Source organism: Budorcas taxicolor, chromosome 24 (assembly GCF_023091745.1).
Source record: "Budorcas taxicolor isolate Tak-1 chromosome 24, Takin1.1, whole genome shotgun sequence".
Taxonomy (NCBI): Eukaryota; Metazoa; Chordata; class Mammalia; order Artiodactyla; family Bovidae; genus Budorcas; species Budorcas taxicolor.
The window spans coordinates 13,540,795-13,566,543 of record NC_068933.1 but is presented as its reverse complement, the minus strand read 5'-3'; the positions used below and the strand labels follow the sequence as shown (position 1 = coordinate 13,566,543).

Below are 25,749 nucleotides of genomic sequence, written 5' to 3'. Positions count from 1 at the left end.
ATACAAGTGTCACACTTTTCACAGCCACTGAAAGACAGGGGTGAGCCTGGCTAAGGTCGCAGGATTTTATGATGGCTTTAGTGTTTAGGGCGGTGGTACAATTAGTTGGAATTTCATTATCCTTGCTGGGATGGGTTTTATCCTGTCTTACAAACTACCTGCCGCAATGGAAGAATTTCAACCTGGACTTAAATGAAATGGAAAACTGGACCATGGGGCTCTGGCAAGCCTGTGTCGTCCAGGAGGAAGTGGGGATGCAGTGCAAGGACTTCGAGTCTTTCCTGGGTTTGCCTGCTGAGCTCAGGATCTCCAGGGTTTTAATGTTCCTCTCGAATGGGCTGGGGCTCCTGGGCCTGCTGGTGTCGGGCTTTGGCCTGGACTGCTTGAGGACTAGAGAGACACAGTGGGACGTCAAGAAGCGGCTGTTGATCCTGGGAGGAATTCTGTTCTGGACAGCGGGCGTCACAGCCCTCGTTCCCGTCTCTTGGGTGGCCCACGTGACAGTGCAGGAGTTCTGGGACGAGCGCATCCCCGAGATTGTGCCCAGGTGGGAGTTTGGAGAGGCCCTCTTTATCGGCTGGTTTGCTGGATTTTCTCTCCTGCTAGGAGGGTGTCTGCTGAACTGGGCTGCCTGCAGGACCCAGGCTCCCCTGGCTTCCGGCCACTACACAGTGGCAGAAACGCAGCCTCACCGTCTACATCTGGAGATGAAAACCACTCACCTGAAACTCTAAGCCAGAAGGGGTCCGTGGTGTCTCCTCCTCGGATGATTTGGTAGGATTTCCTGGTTACACGGTCACCCATTCACTATGCTTTCCATTTTCTAAAATGCATTTTCCTTTGTTGTTTCTGAAACTGTCATTTCTTTCTAAGGTGGTAAATTATTTTCTTCTACTCTGAGACCAAAACCATTCAAGACTTAATAGTTATCATACTCATTACTGGGGATGGGTTTTCTCAATTTTAAAACAGATTCAGTGACTGCACGGAACTGGTCAATAAAACATTATATTAGCACCTACACATCTTTTGAAGGTGTTATTCATAGAGATAAAATCACCTGGCAAATGAAAATGTTACTGAGAATCACTGACTTCTTTTAAGTGTTTAAAATCATGTTATACTGAAACTAGAAGTCTGGTTTCCCTGGTGGCTCAGTGGTAAAGAATCGCATGGGTTTAATCCTTGCGTTGGGAAGATCCCCTGGAGGAGGAAAGGGCAACCCAGTCCAGGTATCTTGCCTGGGAAATCCCACGGACAGAGGAGCCCGTCAGGCTACAGTCAATGGGGTGGCAGAGTCAGATGCAACTTAGCAACTAAACAACAGAAGTCTGGCTGTCTGATTATACTAAAAGAATCGCTGGTTGTCTGAAAGCATGAGAGATGCCTATGGGGGACACACCATCTCCTTTTTAATTGTAGAGCTCAGTGCCTCTTTGGAGACCGTCTGAAGTACAGGGCAGCCTGGAGGTTTAAAGATTCATGTAAAAATCTACCACACAGATATGCTTTTGCTTCTGTGCCCCGTGTTCTGGAGTAGATGGAGCAGGCACAGGGGCGCTGTGGGCCAGGACCGGGGGCTGTGGGCAGAGCACCACCCCTCCCCAGGCCCCTTTTTAAAAGAATCATTGATATATATGGTCCAGCCAATAGCTATTCACAACAAGTGTGGGCTTGAGGAATTCTTCCTGAAAGATTTTATATTTGTTTGTTACATAGTTTGAGTAAACTTTTGTGTTTGTGCCAGTCAGGAAAATTAAGTGAACAATAAAGACACTGAAATAAAGTATTAGGCAATATGTATCTTTGTTTTAAAAAAAAAAACACTGAATTTTTTTTCCCATCCACGAACACATGAAAAGTGCAGAAACCAGAGTTAATCTATGTGATGTATTTGCATACTTTTACAAACAAGACAAATTAAAACAGAAACATATTCAGAATTTAACCTGATTAAATATTTAGTTTCAGTCCTGAGCTTTCGATATTTAATACAATATAAAGTAATACCAAAAAAGATTTTAAATTTATTTGATTTGCATGCTACAGAGATTCAGCTAAACTTTGTTCATTTGGCTAGCAATATTCTTTTTGTACCTGTAACACTTAGATTCTGATATACAAAATTGTAATAACATACTGATAATTCAAACTTGAGAACTAAATATTACATTCTTTTTACCCTGTGAAGAATAAATTCTACCTTTAAAAAATAGTATTTATAATATTAAAATTCATGTTGTCCAGATGGTTTTGTGATCAAGTTATTAAAATGTTTTGTCACTGTGAATCATTTGGGTTAGTACAAATACGACAGGATTGTTAAAAGCTGCCTATAAATACATAACACTATTGCTGATTTTTAAAGTGTGAAAAAGGATTATATTAAAATAAGTTTGTCTTTCATGTTAGAAATGAGCAAATGCTGTAAAATAAGACCGAAGCATCTTGCATACAACTGCTAACTACCAGCCTGAGACAGCTTTTACTCTTTTATGCCTGTCTGAAACTCTTGTGTAGTACAAAAAGTTAACAGCTAATCTGATGGAATTTATAAAGCTGTAAATATTCCAATATAGCCTCTTCTATGTCAAACATTTAAGATGGCCAGAACCAAACTATATATTAAACAGAACATAAATAAGACCGTAAATAAATAAATGAAGAAAATAAAATCGTACGGTACAACCACACATAATCCTATAAACATTTTCATGGTCAAACTGAGAAGCTGAAGACAGCTGACCTTCATTTAACTCTACATTAAATAAACTTCTGTTTTTCACATTTGACCTTGACAAGGAAGACCGGTGCTCTTTCTCCGGTTCTCCTCGGTCACCTAATAGGATGAACTGGGCTGCCTGCGAGGACTGTGCTTAGTCAATTCACGAGGCTGGTTTTTGTTCAAAGTACTGTCACGTCCAGTTATCACTTCAGAGACTTTTGTACATAAACGGTGGGGACACTTAGGAAAAGTCATTCCAGTTCTAGGCTCAGAAATGGCTTGATTTGAATTCTGATTCTGAAAAAATGAACTTTCCAAAACATGTGTAATTTCTTTCAAATATAAATTCTTACCAATGAGGATTCTAGCTTAGGAAGAGAACTGATGTTTCTTTTTTTATGAGACCCATTCCTTTAAGATAATTTTTTCATCTCTTAAAAAAAAAAATTGATTTCACTTGCTACCTAAGGTGGCTCACCAAACCCTGCCTCTTCCAGTATTACAGACCGGGTAGAAAGTATGGCTTAACTTGCACAAAAACTGTTTATTTTAAAAGCCTTGTATGCAGGCAGGACTACACTGGGGATTTGTTTAAGAAGTGCTTGAGTTGGGTAAGCTAACATTCTCCACCGGAGGGAACTTTAGTTGGTTTCCATCTTGTCCGTCTGGAATATACTTTTTTTTTTTTAACAAGTGACTCAGCCTTTATTTCAATTTAATAATCTTCCCAGGCACTCTCTTCTCTTTGCATCCTAACAGTTTACCACAATTTACAGACAGGATTCCCTAAAAATGACGGCTGCAAAGTAACTTCTAGTAAATGTTTGATGAAATCTGTTTACTGAAGTATTTGGCAACCCCGATTCAGTCAAGACATCCCTTCCTCTGCTCCCAGTTGCACCGCATGAGGCTGACGCGTCTCCCTTCGCCGGCACCGCCGTTCCTCCAAGCCCCGGGCCCCCACCTTCCTCTACCGGGTACCACCCTCATGCCTCGCACCCAACCCGCCTGGTGCACGCCTGACACGCGGGTGTGAACACTTACGCTCACGCTGACTGAGAAGCAGCGGCTGCTCACTGATGTGCTGATTCTGTTGTGTTGGAGGCGAACTGGCCTTCTTCCCCTTGCATTTCCCTGCCTTTAAAGACACACGTCACGAGATGTGAAGTGTTGCCAGGAGAACGGCTCCTTTGCATCCTTACCTTCTTATACTCAGCGTTTTGTTTTTTATTTTCTTTAGACACATAGAAAAGGACAAAAAGGAAGCTGTTCTCAGGACATGGTGTTCCGACAGAGGTGATGGAGATGAACGTGCCCTCTGTCCCACGTGGACCTGGGACCCCGCACTGAGGCTCCTGCTCCCGTGAAAGGAGCCGCCCTCAGGCACCCAGGGTCACCAGCTGCCAGCCTCATGGTGGCTCAGAGGAGGACAAAGGAAACGCGAAACCGCCTTCTGCTAAACCAAGCTATTTCTCAGCAGTCGGTCCAGTGGGATACACGTGCGGTCCTGCCTCTATTCCATTTCTACAAAATAAAGCCCACTGGCAATACTGTACATTTGGGTACTGGGTGATCCTGTTTTGGTTATCTGATTTTTTTTCCTCTTTTTTTAAACAAATAAGAATTATATTCAAGGTACTTTACAAATTAACATGTTTGAAAATCTGATGTGAAATAAAAGCTCTTTAAGAGTTGACGGTTATATTACAAAACAAAATCCCGAACAAGACACATGTTCAGTCTTTTGCCCTCCCTAAGAAACGAAGAGGTGGAAAACACGAGCTCATCGGCGATGTGGTCACACGTCATCAGCGGGCAGGGACGGGATGGTTATCTTCGCTCTGGTGAAGTAGGCAATCTTCTCCCTGGAACCAGGGGTGAGAAACACACCAGCTTAAACAGGATGCTGAAAATGCTCTGGGCCCGAGAGAAACAGTCCCAAGGATGCCAGTGTCTCTACGGGCCTGGATGGGAGCTTTTGTCCTTAGCTAGAACTCCATTTAAAATCAAGATTGCCTTCCCCTTTGTCCGAAGGACCTGAGGGACAGCAGCAACTCTGTGGACAGAGGTAGTAAGGTCCTTCCAGCGTTTCCAACCTCAGTTTTTAAATTATCCGGGGGGTGGGGTGTCAGTCTAGGCCTGCGTGTTTCTCGAGCAGGGGGCAGAGAATTCCAGAGGCCAGAATCCTTACAGAAAAGTAGATGCTCCTGGGAAAATTCTTCAAACTCAATACCATGCTAAGGTCGGGGGCAACTTAACAAGTGATGGGTACCGGGACGAGATGGGAGAAGAGACGGGGCCTGACCATTGTAAAGGCAGATCCGCCCGAATCCGACTTGGGCAGGGGCGAGTATGGTGGAAACAACCTTAGAGGCACAAAGTGACTAACAAGGGGGTGGGATGGTCTTCAGAGGTCAGCAGAGTGTTAAAGAAATAAGGTTTCAGGGTTGCAGTGCCACCCAAGGCAGGAGCAATATGTCTATCCTCTACAAAGTCTTCATGTGGAACACAGTCTGCTGAGGGGGTCCCCACGCAGGGCATGCTGGCTGCCATAAGGAGGGATACAGATTAGATGGTTGAGGACGATGGTGAAGATGCAAGGACTGAGGAGAGAAGCTCCAAGTCTAAGGAAAGAGAGAGAGAGAGAGAAGGAAGGAAGCATGAAAACCCCCAGGAAACTGGAAGGAGAGCTATTTTTGTGGTGCAGAGTCCTGTCCATTTGCTCAATTCCATGAGATAAAATGAAGAATTGAAGAGGCAGGTGAAAGTGGTCATGACGTCACTGAAGACAGACCTCAATACTGGGACCTCTGCTTTGACACTCTCCGAAAACAAATGTCTTTGGCTTACATGGTGCTTTTTAAACTCCCGAGTTAGTTGTCAGGGTTTCCACTTGAGACAGGTCACATCAAATTCCTGATTTCTACCTTTGATTCCAGGTGAGACAGCAGCTCAGGCAGTGTCCCCGGGGCCGTGGAGGGACCCTGGCCTGGAGGCCTCCAGGCAGATGCCTTATCCCGGCCCATCTCCCTCGTCTGCGTAACCTGCCTGGTGACGTGCGTGGGTCTGGATGCTAAAGGACTGGGGAGTGTTTACAACTTATTTTGGGGTTAGTAACTGCTGGGGTTGGATGACTTCCCAACTGGACTGTGTTTCTTACTCTCCAAGTGACCACAGCACCAAAGGCATGAGAAGGTTCCTCTTGCCGCCCTGCAGTTCCACAACCCCCCGTCACCCCAAGCAGCATCCTCTGCAAGTTCCAAGAGTGATTCTGGAGCTGAATGGAGACAGGAAGACACTGACTCTTCAGGGCAGCATACTAAGAAGAGTCTGAGCCCATGATGTGCCCATCCCCTCTCACCCCCCTGGACTTACTCAGGCGACCCTGACCTCCCACTTCACCCTCTGGCACCAAACCCCATCCGTTCCCATCCAGCCCCTCCATGTCACCCTGCCTCTGCCATCAAACACGCTCCTCGGGTCTCTCCCCTTCCACCAGGAGCTTTCTACAGTCTCCTCTACACCACACACACACACGCACCTCTCCCGCCCCACACACATGCACACACACACACACACACCCCACAACCAATAAAGCCACACCTCTTCTGTGTCCCCCTCCCCGCTCCACTGAAAGTGTCCTTGGATGGTCACATGGCTCTCTGTTCAGGGAATGTCAATCCTCTTCTTGCTGCTGTGTTTGACAACATCCTTCACCACGACCCCAGACCAGGACCAATCACCACCCCCCCACCCCACCTCTCTGGCAGGTTCTTCCAACACCCCAACCATCTCCTCTCCTGGTCACCTTCTCACCCTTCCTGGGGTGCTGGACCCACATCTGGTTGGGGAACCACTATACGTAGGATGCAGGCTGGCATTTTTATCTCCCACCTGATCCTTAATCCTGGCTCTAGATTTCTATCTCTGCTTTTCTACAGGCCGTGGTTCCCTGAGCTGCCCTACTGGAAATGTTAGGCTGGTGCGTCCAAGAGCAGAAGTCACATCACCCAGCTCCGGCCTGCCACCCCTTCCAGCCTTCTGTTCCCTCCCCCGACTCCCCCTCACTACCCCTCCGTCCCCTTCCCCCACCGCCCCTTCCCGGGTCCCATGTCTGGACCCTGCGAGGCGCGGGCCCCCCGGGGTCCCCGCGCTCACCGGAAGGACTGCACCTGCCGGGGCACCTTGCGGCTCTGCTCGCGGAGCCGGCACACGTCCTTGGACACCTGCCGCATCAGCTTCTCCGCATTCAGGTCCTGCTTCTGCTCCTCTTTGGACTGCTCCGCCTGGCGGGGAAACGGAAGCACAGGGCCCCTGGGACGTTACTCGGAGGCTCCCGAGGTCGCGCTCTCAGGCCTGGAAGCTGCCGGGGCTCCCGTCAGGAGCGGGGCGGGCAGCGCAGGCCGCGGGCGCATTTCTCCAAGTCCGGGGTTGGGGGAGGGGAAGACACGCGCAAGCCCACCTCGTGCTGACCACAGGGAGCAGCCCCTGGGTTGGGGCAAGGGGGAGGTTTAACCCATTAAAAAAATAATCTTTTGATATAGGCAATATGGGATCATTTTGTTACCTCTAGAACTCCTAGTAACCCTCCCTCTCAAAAAAAAATTAAAAAATTAAAAAGTACTTATAGCACCATGTTCAAGAAGTAGCTACCGTTAAATTTTGGTGAACAGGCTTTCAATCTCTTACCTTTTCTTTCTGTCTCACGCCTTTTAAAAGTTGTTTATTGATATAAAACTGACACACTGTGCCAGAAAAGTGCACAGGGGCGTGCGGCTCAGAGAGTTTTATAAAGTGATGTCCTTCTCACCCAGCAGACTGCAGACACCCCGGGGGAGGGGGTGGGGGTGGGGGTGGGGGGGGCAGGGGAAGCCCCCACCCCTAAGTTTCCACAGAGCCTCCAGCTCCCGAGAGGATGAGCTGTGCTGTGGCCCTCGGCAGGGAGGAGAGTGTGCCTCCGGAGGGGTCACTTGAGCCGGGGGGCTGGGGACACAAGCTCGCTTGGGCACCCATGGCCTCCCAAGTGGGTGCTCCAGCAGCGAGGTTTAAGTGTGGTCCTGCCTCCTGGAGACCACTGGTCACGGTGGGGGCAGTGAGGGTAGTAAAGGAAATGGGTGACGAAATTCAGAGTCTTACAAGAGAGGTCAGCTCAGGCCAGAGGTAGGCAGTCGGCACTAGGAGACAGGCGGGAAAATGGCTTTGTTGATGGCGTTGCCTGCTGATGGGTCCTCCTGTCAATGGGACCCTTCTGGGCTCCTGTTATTAACGCAGGCAGCTATACACTTTAGAGTCAAAGAATAAGGTCTTCAGGCTTAAGAGACAGGACAAAGTCTGGTTTACAGTCAAGCTGATACAACAGCAATCGTAGGACTAGGAGCTTGTTCTTTGCAAATGCTACTGAAATGAGAAAGGTGCCCCAAACTGTACAGGAGTGTTAACGTCCACAGGGTCCTGTGATTGAAATCTGGGAAGCCAGTGTTATGCCCCGGGTTTTAGGAGAGGGTGGGGTTCTCTCACAGCTCAGCTGGTGAAGAATCTGCCTGCAATACAGGAGACCCCGGTTCGATTCCTGGATTGGGAAGATCCCCTGGAGAAGGGAAAGGCTACCCACTCTAGTATTCTGGCTTGGAGAATTCCCTGGATTGTATAGTCCACGGAGTCACAAAGAGTCAGACATGACTGAGCGACTTTCACTTTCACTTTTCACTTTCAGGAGAGTGTGATTAACCTTCAGAGTACTGGGTAGGGGCTTGCCCCACAGGGAGGGCCAGTGATTTAGTTCCAGTCACGTTAAGGAGCCGGGTGGAGCGGGAACATGATCCTCGATGATTTACAGTCCCGGCTCCTCGCTCTGCCTCCCACGGGGCTGGTATGGTGCACGAGGACACTGATTCTGATTCCCTTTTTATTCTGAGCTGCAAAACAGACTTCCCGCCATAAAGGAGGAAGGTAACCTGCAGGCCTGGTGGCTTTCCGGACGAGGAAGGCCAGCCTGGGCTCTGCCACTGACTTCTGTTCACGGCTTCCCCGGGAGCCATATCTTTTATGACAACTGGCAGGCTCTTCGCTCACTGCTAGGCACTTTATGGCCACAGTGCCAAAAACCCCACAAATCCCCAACCGCAGGAGACAGGTGGACGTGAAGGGGTAGGAGTGTGTGTGCACGTGCGAGTGTGCACTGGGGTGCCCCCGTGTGTGTAAGGAGTGGACGTGGGGCTGCAGAGCAAGCAGGAGAGAAGCCAGTGGTTCTCACTGACCTCCGTGGCCAGAATGCAAGGCGCACAAGGGACACAGTCTCCAGCTGGGGACAGCAAACTTCAGAGATGGGAAAGAAAAGCTCATGACTCAGGTGACCTGCCTGTACGCAGAGCTGGTAAACACAGAGATGAAAAAGCACCTGTACTCAGGAGAGGCAGACCCTTCTCCAAAGCCGATGCCCTGTGTGCTGTGGTTCTTTCCTCTCTGCGGTCTGATGCCACGGCTGCCACTGGGCAGGAGAAACACGACGGGGATAGACACGCTGGGTGTGAAGACCGGAGTGGGGCGGGGGTGCAGGCTGGCACCCTCCACTGGGAAGAGGCTTTCAGGCGCCGCGTACCTGCTTCCCCGCCTGTCTCAGGAGCTTCTGGAAGCGCTCGTCGTCCAGCACGCCCGGCGGCAGGTCCGTCTCGCCCTGGGCCTTCAGTTCCTCGAGCCTCTGCCTCAGGCCCCTGAGGGCCTGCAGCTCGTCATTGAGGCGGCTCTGCCGGGTCAGGGAGGCCTGCAGGTCCAACTCCAGGTCCAGGGAGGTCCGCACGGGGCACTCGGGTGCTGCCCTCCGGAGGACTGGCTGGCACACCGCCTGCGGGGTTAGAGCACGACACGACAGCCCCGCTGCAGTGGCAGTCACCGGACAGGAGGGCTCCTGGGCTCCTATGTTTGCCGCTGAGGGCCAAGGGGTGGTGGCCTGGTCCCCAGGGAGACAGGAACCAGGCACCGCCCACCTCGGAGCACGCACGGCCAAGGCCAACGAGCTTGTACTGCCCTGAACTGCAGTCTCTGAAGTTGTTACCAGGGTGCAGCCGAGCTCAGCCTGACCAGCTGACTGCCCAGAGCTGCCCTCTGCAGACCGCAGATACGTCGTGAGGAACTGACTCTGAGTCAGGCCTGCACCTGTGTCCCCGCAGTGCACGCCTTTGCCCATCACTTCTGTACGCCCAGCTCAGTGGAGCTGGGGTCCGGACGCCCTCCTCTAACCAACGTCCTTCGACTCTGGCTCCTTCCTCACTTCCCATTGTCTGACACCCACTCTCGCCACTGAATCACTGTGTTCCTTCTGGGGCCAAGCTTATCCACTTATCAAGAAATAATCATTGACTGTGTATGAGTAAGACCCCCGCTGGGGGTCTGTAGGCAAAACAAACACTAGGAGGAGAAGACATGATTTCTGACCTAGAGGAACTGGTTTAGAGGATGATGTTGAGAGTCAATTCCTAGGCAGGTTGATAAGAAGTCCGGGGCTCGAGGAGAAAAGGGTCTGGGGCTCTCAAAGTGGAGACAGGGGTCTGGAATTTTCATGGAGAAGGAAAGGACAAACATCTTTTTGTTTCCCCTACATTCCTTAGTCTAAGTCACATAAAACGTTTGTTTTTCTTTAAGTCCCCAACTGATGATTACACAACAAACAACTCAGTTTAAACTCTATACTAAGGATTATATAACAACATGTATCCTGCTTGAGGACAGTTTCTCCTTCCTGAACCTTTTGGCTAATCCTGTTATCTTAAAATGTAAATTATGGGAGTGGGCCTAGTAAGATCTTTATAATCTTGAGATATTCTTTTGATTTATTGTAATAACTAATTTAAAAAGTACATAACTCCCTTGCTAACACTAGCTAGGGGGCACTCTCCGTCCCCCTTCTGATGTCTGTATCAGAAGCTTTCTCTGTCGCTTTTTATACTTTTTTTTTTTTTTGCTTTTTATACTTAAATAAAACTCTGCTATATAAAAACTCTTGAGTGATCAAGCCTGGTTCCTGGTCCTGGAGTTAAATCTTCTTCAGAGATCATGAATCCTACATCGTTTGGCTATCATCTTGGGGGCTCGTCCGGGACCTAGCCTCTCTGATTTCTCAGTATGCATGTTTTCCACTTTACTAACTCTACAGTGTGCCTGTGAGAATGAATGACACGCCCCGCGAGAAGCAAGTGATGAGCCCTGCTCTGCGGTTTTGCGGTGCCTCGTAATGACTGAAGGCAGCCCCTAAAAGGGGAAACTTGTCGGGGTTTATACTGATCTGCCAATGCCAAGAGGCACCCAAGGTCCCTGCTAGGAGAGCGGCCAGAGATGGGCAAAGCATGTGCACCGAACTTTCCTTCCTCGGTCACCTTTTCCTGGTCTCTTGGGCCATTTCGTAATTGCGTGGGGAATTAGAACTACTAACATAATCTGCTGGATCACAGACTTTCAGTGGATTGTGATTCATGCCATTACTATGTGCTTTTACTTAGACCCTAAGCCTGGTAGTCATGGAAGCGCCTAGCCTTGCTAGGAGCCGAAAGTTACAGGAGCACGTTTGGGAGTGAGGCGGAACTCCAGCTCCAGGAACGTCTCTCAGGTTAGAGGTCACTCTCCTGGCTGCTGGCCTCAGGAGCCAGTGACCTGAACGTGAGTCTTTGTCACGGCTGCGTCTCCTGTCTATGTGGACAGAAGCACCGCTGGTGACCATGAGGTTTTTGAGGACACAGATCGGGGACTGCAGGATCTGGTCGGATTGGAAGTGCAACGGGCTTCTTCCTTTGGTAGCATTAGCTCTTAGCAGACCCGAGGAGGTTCTCTGGTGGCGTCTGTCTCAACTCCCTGCTACTGCTACTGCTAAGTCACTTCAGTCGTGTCCGACTCTGTGTGACCCCATAGATGGCAGCCCACCAGGCTCCCCCATCCCGGGATTCTCCAGGCAAGAACACTGGAGTGGGTTGCCGTTTCCTTCTCCAATGCATGAAAGTGAAAAGTGAAAGTGAAGTTGCTCAACTCCCAACTCTCAACTCCCTAGATACTCCTTTTGTGGAATCTGTGGAAATGAACTGGAAGGACTGGTCCTAAGAGCTCAAGGACAAAAATCACTTTTTCCTCGCTGGCCAGCCCTCCACCACCTCTTTTGCTATCACATATCCTGGCATGGAGACACCCAGAATGGGCATCCCGGTTGTTGTTCATCCCTTTATGACTCTCTGCTTCTACTGCGGTCAGGACTATACTCAGGAATGCGCAGAGGCAAATAAAGATGGATGCTTCCCCTAGGAGTCCCAGCTTGGCAAACGTTCTGGGAAAACTACTCTGCTCCACCCCGGTGGCATCAGGGCAGAGAGCAAACCACACCAAGGTCTTGGTGGTAGGGAACCAAGTCAGTCTGGGGTGCCATAGGTCTACCCCTGGCGCATCTCCACCCCCTCGGAGGTAGAACCGGGAGGGAAGAGTAAGACGCCTGCGTCGGTAAGGGACAGACTAAGTCCGACCAGGGAAGGAAAGCTTCGGTGGAGAGTCTGTCTACACCCCCATCTAGAGCAGGGAAGGATGCTTCTGGCTGAAAAAGTCATGGCTGTGGATGCTGCTTTTTTCTCTCTTACAGATGGGAGCTAGCAGTACCAGAACCACTCCTTTAAAATGTTTTTTTTTTTTTCCCCTTAAAAAAAAAGCTGGGACAAGTTTGATCTCCAGGGTTTAAAATGACATGCCTGATCTTCTTCCGTGATACTGAATGGCCGGGTATCCTTTGAAAGATGGGGAACATTGGCCAGTTGAAGGTTTCTTAACGATACTGTTTCACAACTAGACCAGTTCCATAGAAAACAAGAGAAATAGGTAGAAGTGCCCTATGTGTTGCTCTTTATCTCTCTGCGAAACATGCCAGACTTCTGTCCTAAGGGTACAGATTTGGGTGTGAAACCTTCAGCTCCCTCCTGTCCTCTTACTTTGCCCCTGTATCTGGGGCTCCCAACTGAACAGGCTGAGAGTCAGGGCACCTTTCCAGGAGGGCTTGCCTCAGTCTTGAAATTCGAACAGTACCAGTTGTGGTCGAGCCTATCCAGAGGAGCCAAAAAGTACACAGAAGCCTTTACAGGACTAACTTTACTTTATGAGCTTACTTGAAGAGACACAATGTACGTCTTGGGACAGACACTGATTCCAGACTTGAGAGCTTGAGTTTTGCAGGAAGCTTTTGGAGACCCCTGGCCTTCCTGCCTGTTACCCTCTCAATATGAGACAGTAAACAATAGAAAACCATAGAAATAGGGCTTCCCTGATAGGTCAGTTGATAAAGAATCCACCTGCAATGCAGGAGAGCCCGGTTTGATTCCTGGGTTGGGAAGATCCACTGGAGAAGGGATAGGCTGCCCACTCCAGTATTCTTGGGCTTCCCTTGTGGCTCAGCTGGTAAAGAATCCACCTGCGATGTGGGAGACCTGGGTTCAATCCCTGGGTTGGGAAGATCCCCTGGAGAAAGGAATGGCTACCCTCTCCAGTATTCTGGCCTGGAGAATTCCATGGATTGTATAGTTCATGGGGGTCACAAAAAGTTGAACACAACTGAGTGAGACTTTCACGAGACAGTAAACAATAGATAACCATGAGACAGTGTCACAGGAAGGGAGGCAGGGAGGGATGCTCAGGGCTGGGTCACACCGCACGAGGAAAGGTGTTCAGACAGGGTGGGTGGGACTACTGGGGCAGAGGGAGATGAGATGGGTGTTTCCTGCCTAGAGTGTTGGCAGTGGGGATGGAAAAAAAGGAATTACTGCTCATGAAAACGGGTACTGCCTGATACGAGAGAGAAGGACTCAGGTTTGACAGGTGTCCCAGCTGGGAGGGCTGGCATGATGACAGCGCTGACAGACGGGAGGGAGAGGTCCGTCCGTCCCTCTTCTCGTTTCAGAGCCGTCGCCCAGACCTGAACGGCGCTCACTGTCTCCTCCGATTCCCCTTCTCCGCCCAGTGTATCCTGCGGGAACGTTCTCGGCTGCTCTTACTACTGGTGCTGTTCAGCTGCTCCGTCGTGTCTGACTCTGTGACCCCACGGACTGCAGCACGCCAGGCGTCCCTGTCCTTCACCACCTCTCAGCGTTTGCTCAGATTCATGTCCATTGATTCATGCTATCCAGCGATCTCATCCTCTGTCACCCCCTTCTCCTCCTGCCCTCAATCTTTCCCAGCATCAGGGTCATTTCTAATGAGTCTGGTCTTCGCATCAGGTGGCCGGAGTACTGGAGCTTCAGCATCTTATTAGCATTCCCTTTATTCAACCTCTACTCTAACAGACAGCAGAATCATCTGGACACACACCCTCTCTGACTGTTTCAAGACCAGAAACCCTTCCCAGCTGTCGGGCACGAGGAGGGTTTGTAAAGAATCCCGTGTGCACAGCCTGCTGGTGAGTGTGTAACCAAGGGTGTGCTTGTGTGTAAGCTCTGCCCATCTCCCTGGTGTCGCTGAGCTGGGAAGGGGTGTGTGGACGAGCCCCCCAACCCTGTGCCTCATGTGGGGACCCTGCCTTCCCAGCCAGGACGCCCGTCCTGCTCCCTTCAGCTCCCTTCAGGTCTTGGGCTGTAATTCCTACATCAGAATACTCTTCTTCACTCGCGTCTACTAGACTCCACCTGCTCACTTCAAAAGCCATCAACAATGATCTCCTAAATGACATTTCAGGATTAACCTTTATCCGGTTCAAGAAGCTCTGGGAACTAAGGTTTATCAGTAACTCCCCTGTTTTTCAGCTTCACTCAATTCATAAAACACTTCTGGTTAAAAGTTCTCTGAAGAGTGTTATCATTCTCTAAAAGTATGTGTTTTTAAAAGCTCAGGGGCCTTGCAATCCCACTCCTGGGCATGTATCTGGAGAAAAACAGGATCTGAAAGGATATAAGCACCCTATGGGAAATAGATGGGGAAACAGTGGAAACAGTGGCAGACTTTATTTTTGGGGGCTCCAAAATCACTGCAGATGGTGACTGCAGCCATGAAATTAAAAGATGCTTACTCCTTGGAAGAAAAGTTATGACCAACCTAGATAGCATATTCAAAAGCAGAGACATTACTTTGCCGACTAAGGTCCATCTAGTCAAGGCTATGGTTTTTCCTGTGGTCATGTATGGATGTGAGAGTTGGACTGTGAAGAAGGCTGAGCGACGAAGAATTGATGCTTTTGAACTATGGTGTTGGAGAAGACTCTTGAGGGTCCCTTGGACTGCAAGGAGATCCAACCAGTCCATTCTGAAGGAGATCAACCCTGGGATTTCTTTGGAGGGAATGATGCTGAAGCTGAAGCTCCAGAACTTTGGCCACCTCATGCGAAGAGTTGACTCATTGGAAAAGACTCTGATGCTGGGAAGGATTGGGGGCAGGAGGAGAAGGGGATGACAGAGGATGAGATGGCTGGATGGCAACACGGATTCGATGGACATGAGTCTGAGTGAACTCCGGGAGTTGGTGATGGACAGGGAGGCCTGGTGTGCTGCAATTCATGGGGTCGCAAAGAGTCGGACACGACTGAGTGACTGAACTGAACTGAACTGAACTGAATGTTCACTGCAGCGCTGTTTACAGTAGACAAGACAGGGAAGCAACCTAAATGTCCATCGACAGAGGAACGGCCACAGAAGATGTGGTTCATTTATTACCACGGAATATCACTCAGCCATTAAAAAGATGAAACAATGCCACGTGCAGCAACGGAGCCAGAGATCGTCATACTGAGTGAAGCAAGTCAGACAGACAGGAAGATATATCCTATGAAATCCCTTATATGTGGATTCTAAAAAAAAACGATGCAAATGAACTTACAAAACAAAAAGAGGCTCACAGATTAAGAGAATGAACTTATGGTTGCCTGTTATATTTAAAATGGAAAACCAACAAGGACCTACTGTTTAGCAAAAGGGACTCTGCTCAGTGTTATGTGGCAGCCTGGATGGGAGGGGAGTTTGGAGGAGAATGGGTACATGCATATGCACGACAGTCCCTTCACAGTTCACCTGAAACTACCACAACATTGTTAATTGGCTACACCCCAAGACAAAATAAAAAAGCTTTTTTAAAAAAGTGCAGGGTACTTAGGAAGGAGTGGAAAAGAATTTTCATTCTAGTTGATGGAAACTGAGGTGCTTTTAAAGCATAAAGTTTGGTAACCTGAAACAGCTATACTTGAAAATGTCCTGAAAATGCTGAGGTTAAATCAATGCTTTGGAAAAAAAGAAATGTGCTTATGACTGTCAAGTAACTAGGAAGCTAAACCAGGAAGCTCAGTGTTAACCAGTCACTGCACTTTGCCCAGAGGCATTAAACTGGGGTTGCTGGTGAAGACAAATGATTCACCATGCCCTCCAGTCTTCACTCCGGTCCACCAGGCCCAAGCTCTGGCCAAGCAGGGTCACTCCTTCTCTGAATGTGTTTCTGGGCCCTGTGCCATGTCAGGCCACCTACCGACAGTGCCCAGCATCCTGCTCCATTACCCCAACAAAGCTACCACCTTCTTTCGAGATTGTCATCTGAGGGCCAGAGACCTTCCCCATGGAGGGTTTCTGATTCTCCGGACAAGGTGAGCTCACTGCACAGCTTAGCTCACACAGGGCTGTGCTCCCACTGAGCAAGACACTCTAAGCCAATACAAAGCAGCTTCAGAAATCAGCACAAAACAAAAGATTAGCAAATGAAAACTTTCCATTAGCATTTCAGCTGGAGGTAAGTGAAAAGGAATTTCTGAACACTCCAACTATATTATTTAAATATTTGCCCGGAGTGGTCCTTGCACTCTTATCCAGAGATCTCTGACTCCCAGGAAAACCTGACTTGAGCTTTTCCATCTACATTGATCTTAGTCTTCTGAAAAGATCTGTCTTCTAAGCAAGCTGCTGAAACCAGGACATCCCCTTTACGTGCTCCTTTACCAGGACATCTGCCCTTCACACAAGGTACCAGGTGTTATACACTCCCCACAGCTGCTCCAGAGCTAGCCTCCCCCAACCCCCAGTGGCCAAGACGCCCCCAATTCCCAGCAGCCTTTTCTCCGTCCACACATCATACCGAATCTATCCTTCGCTATCACAGGTTCCACCCCAGCGATGAATGAGCAGTCTCTAACTCATCCTTCTCCGGAACAGACACTGCGTTCGTGTCTCCACGATTACAGTGGCTTCAACCCACAGCCCAGGAGCATGGAGCAAGGAGGCCCCGAGGGCCTGGGCTTCTGCGTCTGACATGCCCAACTCGGGGTGGTCCGCGACCTCGGGATGCTGCCGATGGACTACATACCCTCTTGACTCTCAGACTTCGCCGTTCGGTGGAGTTCCTCACAAACAGTGATTTTTTAGCCAGTGTCGAACTGTCGCTGTCACTTCGATTTAACTGGCAACAAAGGATTAAAAAAGAAAAAAGGAAGAAAGAAATCAGCGCATCACCCTGTGCTAGAGGAAGTCTGGAACTGAGAGCTCGACCACAGAGAGAACGTAGTTACTAGTTTGTCTTTTTTTTTCTCTTTTAACAGAGGGTTATGCCCTTGCAACTCAAAAGTGTGTTCTGAGGATCAGGGACATCACCTGTGTGTGCGTGCTAAGTCGCTTCAGTCGTGTCCGACTCTTTGCGACCCTGTAGCCCGCCAGGCTCCTCTGTCCATGGGATTTTCCAGGCAAGAATACTGGAGTGGGTTGCTATTTCCTTCTCCACAGTTTACTTTTTTAAGAAAATCTTCCTCAAACAAGTTTTTCCCTGTTGGATGCTTTTCTAATTTTATTAAATAATTACCTTTTGATTTTAGTTAAAGTTATGTGTTAAGATAATTACATACATTTTGAAATAAAATTATCCTTTGAATCGTTAGCTAATATGCATTATCCATTCTTTAGAAGAAAAGTTTGTGTGAGGCGCAGAGCTCAGGATCAGAGTGAAGTCACAGCATCAAGGACACCCTCACCCGGGTGGGCCATCCCCACTGCCTCACCTGCTTCAGGTCTTTGCTGAAACATCACCTTCCAGGGACATCTGTTCTCAACCCTACTTTAATTTGTGACCCTCATCCTCAACATCCTAACCCTTCTTAACTTGCTCTACAGTTTTCCATAGCACTGGGCCTCACCCAGAGATGCCAGAGGTTATTCACCATGTTTACTGTTTGGCTCAACTCATGAGAACGAAAGCCTTGCAAGGGCAGAGCTCCAGGTCTTTGGTTCACGGATGAATCCCAAATATCCGCAGTTATGCTTAATAAATAGCAGATGCTTAATAAAAATGTTTGTGGAACTGAATGGATAAATTTAGAATTTTGTAAGTATTTTCTAACTCACTTTGTAACGTCAAAACTAAATTACTATAAATTACAAATACTTATGGAAGTAGAATGTGATAAACTGATATATATCACACAATACGCTCCACAGAACTACGAATCTGTTTGGAGGCATCAATGAAGGTGATTTTTGTTCTGAAATGCAATTCACTATTTTTAATTTGCCAGGACCAACGCAGTTTGAAGCAGGCGCGATACACTGCCGAAATACACCAGCCACTGTAACTCTTGCGTCACTGAAGGTTTTGAATACACACTGGGGTCCAGACAGACTGAGCGGCCAGGCCCTGAAGGTCAGTTATTTGCCAGATCAAAGGCAGTAGAAACAAACAGATGGTAAATGTGGGAAAAGAAAGGAAAGGAAAAAATTCCACAACCCACACTAAAAAGAACGACTGGGAGTGTGATATTTCATTTATATTTTCTGGCATTTCTAGTCATTAGTATTTGCTAATTTGAATTTGAAGATGCCCATGGCCCTGTCTATTGTCACTGATGGGCCATCCCTGGGGACAGGGGGTGGATGTGGCAGCTCCCCAGAAATGACCTGCACCTGACTCTGCTGACCTGTCACCCTGCAGATCCCTGACCCCGCGGACCCCTGACCCCGCAGACCCGACCCCACAGAGCCTTACCCTGCAGACCCGACCCCACAGGCCTCTGACCCCGCAGACCCCTGACCCTGCGACCCCTGACCCCGCATATCCCAACCCCGTGGACCCGTGACCCCACAGAGCCTTACCCTGCAGACCCCTGACCCCATAGGCCCCTGACCTCAAAGACGCCTGATCCTGCAGACCCTGAGCCCAAAGACCCCTGACCCCTTAGGCCCCTGACCCCAAAGACCCTTGACCCCTAGGCCCCTGACACCACAGAGCCTTACCCTGCACACGTACTGGCTCCGCTCCCCGGGGGAGAAGGTCTGCGAGCGCACGATCACGCTGCTCCTCACGAAGGGGCGCTGGCGCGCACTCAGGCTGCTGCGGTCTTTGGGGCGTACGGCCACGCTGGCACTGCCGGCCTCGTCGGTGTTTGTCTCTTTATCAACCTGGAAGAGAGGTCGGTGATCTGTCAGGGGTGGTGAGACGGGAGCATGGGGTGCTCCTCTCTTGAGTGTGGAAGGAACAGCTTATAAGAGACCCAGGGAGCACCAGGGCCTTTCTCCAGATGCAAAAGTGGTTTTCTATTAGTTTCTGGGAAGTCACCCTCAGTGGGTAGGATCGTATTTGTCCAACAAGGTCACCCATAAATGGAATGGCGGGGCCCCCTCTAATAGGTCAGGCCTAAAACAATGAAGCCTTGGTTTACAGAGGGTTAAATGTGCTTCTACAAAGAGTCTGATTTGGGAGTGCTTCATTATTAAACATTATTCAACCTCATGGTTAGGTTTTTGGCTGAATAAATGATAAAAGTAGTTAAAGATAGGGAGATGGAAATACACTAGTTAAACCTCTGGTTTGCACAGAATACAAATTTATATATAGAGCCATTGTGGGTCTCCGTGGGGGTGGGGTTCCAGCACACTGAGCTCTGTGGATGCGCAGGTCCCACGGCTGGTTTCCCCATCTGGGGTTCCCCATCATCGCGGTCAGCCACTCGTGGACCACGGTTACTATCTGCGGGTCGCTGAGTCAGATCCGTGGTTGGTTGAATCCACGGATGCAGAAACCATGGACACTGAGGGCCGAATGTACTCATACACATGAAGTTTTCAGTCAAGGTATAGCACTGTTTTTAATCAGAAATTAATTGGAATTTTTAAAACTCCCACATTTGTTGGCACCCTCAAACCTTGAAAATGGTTTCCCCCCTTTGGAGATGGCAGTCTGGTGGTCTCAACATGTCTCTTTGTTGAGTCACTAAGTTGTGTTTGACTCTTGGTGACCCCATGGACTGTAGTCCGCCAGGCTGTTCTGTCCATGGGATGACCCAGGCAAGAATCCTGGAGTGGGTTGCCATTTCCTTCTCCTGGAGCTCTCCCTGACCCAGGATCAAACCTCGTCTCCTGCGTTGCAGGCAGATTCTTTACCACTGCACCACCAGGCAAACCCCCATATCCCTCACTAACCGGCAAAACCACCTGGTTAATGGGCCTGGCAACTGCATGGAATCAGGTCACCTGCCCCTTCCGGACTGGTTTCAGTGAGAACCTCATCTAACCAAAACAGGCTTCACACGCTCACCTCACGTTTGAGACCGAAACAGACTCGTAACATTTATGAAACGTAAAACAGTTAAGCAGGCATCCTGGAGTTTTCCAGGAAATCCTGAAAACGTAAATATTCACAGGACACTCACAGAGAGCTAAACAGCACTGTTTATCTTCTTTTATGAAATTTAAGCAGAGAATGAATATTTGGGGCCCACTTGAAAATGTTCATGCGAACAGTTGACTCATTGGAAAAGACTCTGATGCTGGGAGCAATTGGGGGCAGGAGGAAAAGGGGACAACAGAGGATGAGATGGCTGGATGGCATTACCGATTCGATGGACATGAGTTTGAGTGAACTCTGGGAGATGGTGATGGATAGGGAGGCCTGGCGTGCTGCAATTCATGAGGTCGCAAGGAGTCGGACACGACTGAGCAACTGAACTGAACTGAAAATGTTAAGGCATTTATAATGCTTCTTGTGTTTCCACAAACACTCATCTTGATCAGCTTTGGCACAAAGATCCTAACATGAATTATGCACAGAGACAAGCTCGGACTCCGTGGTGCCTCTAGGAGACTGCTTTAGGAGGGGACGGTCGGCCACACTCACCAGGGCCGGTGTTCCTGCGGGGGGCTGACTCCCAAGGTCACTAGCACAGCTGCTTTCTTTCCTACTTGTGTCCTCATTCATCTCGGGCACACTTGGGCATGAGCTTACGTCTTCCACACAGCGACTGCCCTCCGCCAATTTCACTTCGGCCCCTTCCTCGGCCACAGCTTCATCCGCGGCCTCTCTCAGCATGGCCAACCTATGGGTGAAACAGAACACAGCCCCGTTCAGGGTCAGCCAGATGTGCTCTGTCATCAGTGCTGCCCGGGCAGGTCAACCCGTCGTCTGGGTCACGAACAGACTCACACATCACAATACAAGCCAGTTTTCTGGCTGGAACTGTTACTAAAATGCCCCTGGAAAATAAAGTCAACATCTTACTCTCCAGCAGTCTGCAGTAAAGTCACCATCATTTCATACCAAAAAGTGAAATTCATGAAACTTGATATAATTCCTGCTGCTGCTAGTGCTAAGTCGCTTCAGTCCTAAATCATGCTAAATATGCTAAAACATCACATACGAAGTTTAACCCACCATTTAAAAATATTGTCAATATTTTTAGCTATACTATAACTTGGTGTCAGTTGTTCATTTATTACACAATTAATCAAACCACAGAATAGAGCAACTCTGCTAAGAGTGAATAAAAATACCTATTATCAACTGTGCTCACGGTGTAGCAAAGGTGGAACCCTGGATAGAAGAGTCTTGGCACTCGGATAAGAGAAGCCTCTGAATGGTCTGTGATCTTGTCTTTAACAAAAGCCACTACCTGGGCTTGGGTGGCCCTACAAGTCAGGCTCCAGGAAACAAATATGGTTCATATTCTGTATAAACTGATCTGACAGGAGAGCAAAGAGTCTCCGGATAGGGAAGAATATCTCGTCCTTTGTTGAGTTTCATGTTCTTGGTATGGAACACTTTTTCCACTGATAACTAAAAGTCAAGCTTTAACTGCGATCAGTGACATCTGACAAACTGGAACAGACTAGTTGTTCAACACCTGATCATGAAACGAATGTGGGGGAACTAGCAATGAGGACTGCAAGTCATCAGTGCCTGCAGGTTACAGTCTCAGCGTAGTTTTAAAAATATTTACTCGTCTGGCTGCGCCGGGTTCCAGTTGCGGCACGTGGGGTTTTCGGTCTTCGTCGCGGTGTGCAGGACCTTCAGCGGCAGCATGTGGGACCTAGCTCTCTGACCAGGGGTCGAACCTAAGCTCCCTGCGTTGGCAGCATGGGGTCTCAGCCACTGGACCACCAGGGAAGACCCTCTAAGTGTATTTTTTCGAAATATGTGTGAAACAAGTTGTACTTTATGTAAGCAAGGTATTTAAAGATACGATGAACCTCATAATCACTCTCATACTTACTTTTTGGGGGGCAGTGCTCTGATTTTTATTCACTATAAAGGACTTTTGATAAGAACAAGGTATCTCTGTACTTTTTTAGGTCGCTGTAGTAAGCTGCTTCTTCCAAATATCCACAATTCTGTTATTTACACCTTGTTACTCCAAGTTTGTAAAAACTCTTGTATATACACACACATACACACAAATGCTGCAATACATGTATGTAAATGCAAATATATGTTGACAGTAGTTCAAACATAACAGTGTAACAATACACACAAAATAAGTCCAAATGAATTTACATATGTACTAGAAAAAACTGACACCGTCACTAAAATATGTTTTTTAGAGAAAACAGTGCAAACTCGGAAATACAGTTCTTTATACGTATGTGTATCTAGACAAACGCTGCAATAACCTTTTTTTCTTTAAAAAAATTAAAAGATCGAGGTATGAAAAACGAGAAGGGTATAGTAAAAGAAGGTGAATAGCGGCACAAACAGTAAAGTAACCATTCAGAAGCTGCTTTCTAAAAATCTGTCTTGAACTACCAGCGCCTAAATGGCGCCTCCAGTAGTTTTCAGAAAAAGAGTCTGCGTTTAAATTTATCTATGACTCTGTAATAAACTATCATGTTTTTCAAAATAGTTTAGACTTTAAACAAATGGACAAGAAAAGCTCAGAAAGTTGTGTCAAAATTACTGAGGTAAGAACAAAGAATCTTGCTCACGTTAGTAACTTTGCCCATGGTCTCACCATTACTTTTTTCACTCTCTAACACCAAGGAACAGCTTTTCCTGGGGCCACTTCCTGAAGCTGCGTTACTTTCTATTAATTCCAGAACAAGATCTAAACCCATGAAGGTGTCCTCAAAGTGTCTTCTGAGAAACTAAACACACCCTCTTTGAGATCCCAGGAGCAGAAAGAAATAACTCTTATTTACCAGTCTCCATCTGGACCTCTGCGCTCTTCTTCCTGCCCTGGTTCTTCTTCTTCTTGCGCTAATTCTTGTTCCACGGCCAACAGCTCAGCTGATGTTCTTGCAAGTAAGGCTGACACTGCGTCCTGGAGAAGGTACGACGTAGGGCAATTAATACCATAGACTTCAGAAATGAGTTAAAAACTTGTCACATGGGGACTTAGGCTTCTAGTTGTGGAGGAGAACGAAGTATGAGACTCACTTCTCTCGCTGAGAACAAATATGAAAGCTGAATACAAGAAAAGGAAAAGCAAAAAACTCCAGTTGTTTCAAAGCAACGAAGAGCAACAAAGGCAGTTGGGACTCAAGTGTGAAGATCCCAGGGAGGAGGGGAATGTAAGGAAATTTAATGCCACTCTTCTTCTTGGGGGTGTGTCTTGATGCCGAGGCGAGGCACACAGGTGATGGGCCATGGTCGCCCGGACTGTGGCAGTGAGGGGAGGGTGCAGAGATGAGACAGCTGAGGACAAGGCACTCCGCCTACGAGGGGTCTGGGAAGATAAACTGTGAAGTGGGCCCAATATTCTGTGCAATATTCCTATCGAGACCTTCGCCCCGACTAAGCCACATACGTGCAGAGTGAGAAGCTGAGAAAGTAAGACCAGCTGCTAGGAGGCTGAACGGTAAGCAGATATTTCAGCTGCCTCGTGGTCCTAGGGAGAGCACGACTGGAGTTCAGGCCCCTCACGTGATCCAGGTGAGCTGCCCATGTTGTCATCTGCCTTCCAGAAGGATACTGGATCATCTCTGGAGGGAGCTACCCGCCAGATCCTCTGCACTCCATACGCAACATCCAGCACCCCGCTGGAAACAGAACCCTACGACTGAAAGCCAAGAAGAATGACCCGCAAAAGAAGCAGACCCATAGGTGATCCACATACCTAGTTACTTAGAGAAGAAAGTAAAAGTTTTGTAATTAATACGTTCAAGAAAACGGATGAAACAATGGAGAAGTGAATTAGAATAAACAGAAAAACACATGAGCACATCTGAGTGAAACTGCTGAAAACCAAAGAAAAAGAGGAAATTTTACAAGCAGTGGAAGAAAAAAGGTGTAATACTTTTTAAGAATCAACAATTAGCCTGTCCTCCAGCAGCTGAACAGAATCAATGGAAGCCAGATGACATCAAAACATTGTTTTCAATGTGTCCAGAGAAATAATCGCTCACTTAGAATTCTGAATATGCAGGAAAAAGAGTCCTTCACAAATGAAATTGAAAGAATATGCCAACATACCTGTACTAAACGAAACACTAAAGGAAATTCTCCAGGCAGAAGGAGAGTGACCCGAATTGGAAGTACAATAATGCAGAAAGGAAAAGAAAGGCTAAAGGGTATAGGGGGAAACCTGAATAAATGCTGATAAGTATCAATAAAACAATGATAATAATGTGTTGCGGGATTTAAAATAAATGTAACTAAAATATATCTGATAATTGCACAAGAAAAGAGAATCATGAAGTAAAAAAAAAGCCTTTAAAAATCTTTGTACCATCTGCAAAAAAGCAAAAAGCATTAATTTAACACAGTTTCTAATAAGTCAAGGATGCATGCTGTAATCATCAGGGAAACAACAAAAAAGAAAAGACTGTAGTACTAATTAATGATCTGATAGAAAAATCTAAGTTTTAAAATACTTGGTTAATCCAATAGAAGGGGAAAAAAAAGGACTAAAAGGAACAAAGAGTAAGATGAAAGGTTCAAAGACAAATATAACAATAATAGCATTAAGAGTAAATAAATATTTCAATTAAAAGAAGATTTTAAAACTGGATAAGACATCAAAACCAACTAAGTACTGCTTACAAGTGAAACACTTTAAATATAGGAACCCAGAAACGTTGAAAGTAAAAGAATAACAAAAGATAAACCATGCAAATGCTAACCAAAAAAACCTGATATGATTATTAATATCAGACAGTGTTATTAGCAATAGAGGGATATTTTATAATAATAAAAGGGTCAGTTGAACAGAAAGATACAATATGATGCTAAATTTATATTCATCTAATAACCTGGATGCAAAATACATAAAGCAAAGACTAAAAGAAGAAACAGTCATCTATAATCGTAAGCTGGAGATGTTACTGTACCTTTAAACAGTGATAAAATAAGCAAATTGAAAAATCAGTAAATGCAGAAGATCTGAAAAGCAAAACTAACAAAGGTGACCTGCAGAAAATACATCCTTTTCAAGAGTACAGGGAACTTATACTAAAACTGAACACCTGCTAAGCCATAAAGCAAGTCTCAATATTCTTTACGATAGAATGTATGTAAAAACATGTATTAGATACACCACAGTTCAGTCTGCTTTATTCCAGGAATCTGAAACAGATTTAGCATTCAAAAGTCAATCAATGTATAATCCACTACATTGAGAGAATAAAAGAAAACAGCCATGTAATCATCTTAGGAGACACAGTAAAAATGCTTGATAAAATCCAATATCCATGCATAATAAAACCCTTAGCAAACTAGAAAGAGAAGGAAACTTCCTTAATCTGATAGCAAGTATCTATAAACAGCCTCAGAAAAAAATCATTCTAAATGATGCATTCTTTAAAGCCTTCATTTTGAAAAAGCCTAGTATTGTCAACAGAGATAGACAGCTA

The 25,749-nt window shown here is 47.3% G+C and overlaps 2 protein-coding genes across 2 annotated transcripts in view; one reads left to right on the top strand and one right to left on the bottom strand.

The window, feature by feature from the left end:
- Nucleotides 1–68: 68 nt before the first annotated feature.
- On the top strand, nucleotides 69–734 carry LOC128068371 (claudin-22-like). Its single transcript, XM_052661519.1, has one exon. The coding sequence runs from the start codon at nucleotides 69–71 to the stop codon at nucleotides 732–734; it is 666 nt and encodes a 221-aa protein (XP_052517479.1).
- Nucleotides 735–2,589: 1,855 nt separating this feature from the next.
- The window catches only part of WWC2 (WW and C2 domain containing 2), a 147,467-nt gene continuing 124,307 nt past the window's right edge, over nucleotides 2,590–25,749 (bottom strand). Inside the window, exons 17-23 of the mRNA XM_052661316.1 lie at nucleotides 23,098–23,219; nucleotides 20,804–21,002; nucleotides 18,925–19,089; nucleotides 17,012–17,104; nucleotides 9,324–9,566; nucleotides 6,884–7,011; nucleotides 2,590–4,590 (exon numbers count right to left, since the gene is read on the bottom strand). Of these exons, the coding sequence (XP_052517276.1) occupies nucleotides 4,524–4,590; nucleotides 6,884–7,011; nucleotides 9,324–9,566; nucleotides 17,012–17,104; nucleotides 18,925–19,089; nucleotides 20,804–21,002; nucleotides 23,098–23,219 (1,017 nt within the window). The 3' untranslated portion in view covers nucleotides 2,590–4,523. The remainder of the gene's footprint in view (nucleotides 4,591–6,883; nucleotides 7,012–9,323; nucleotides 9,567–17,011; nucleotides 17,105–18,924; nucleotides 19,090–20,803; nucleotides 21,003–23,097; nucleotides 23,220–25,749) is intronic.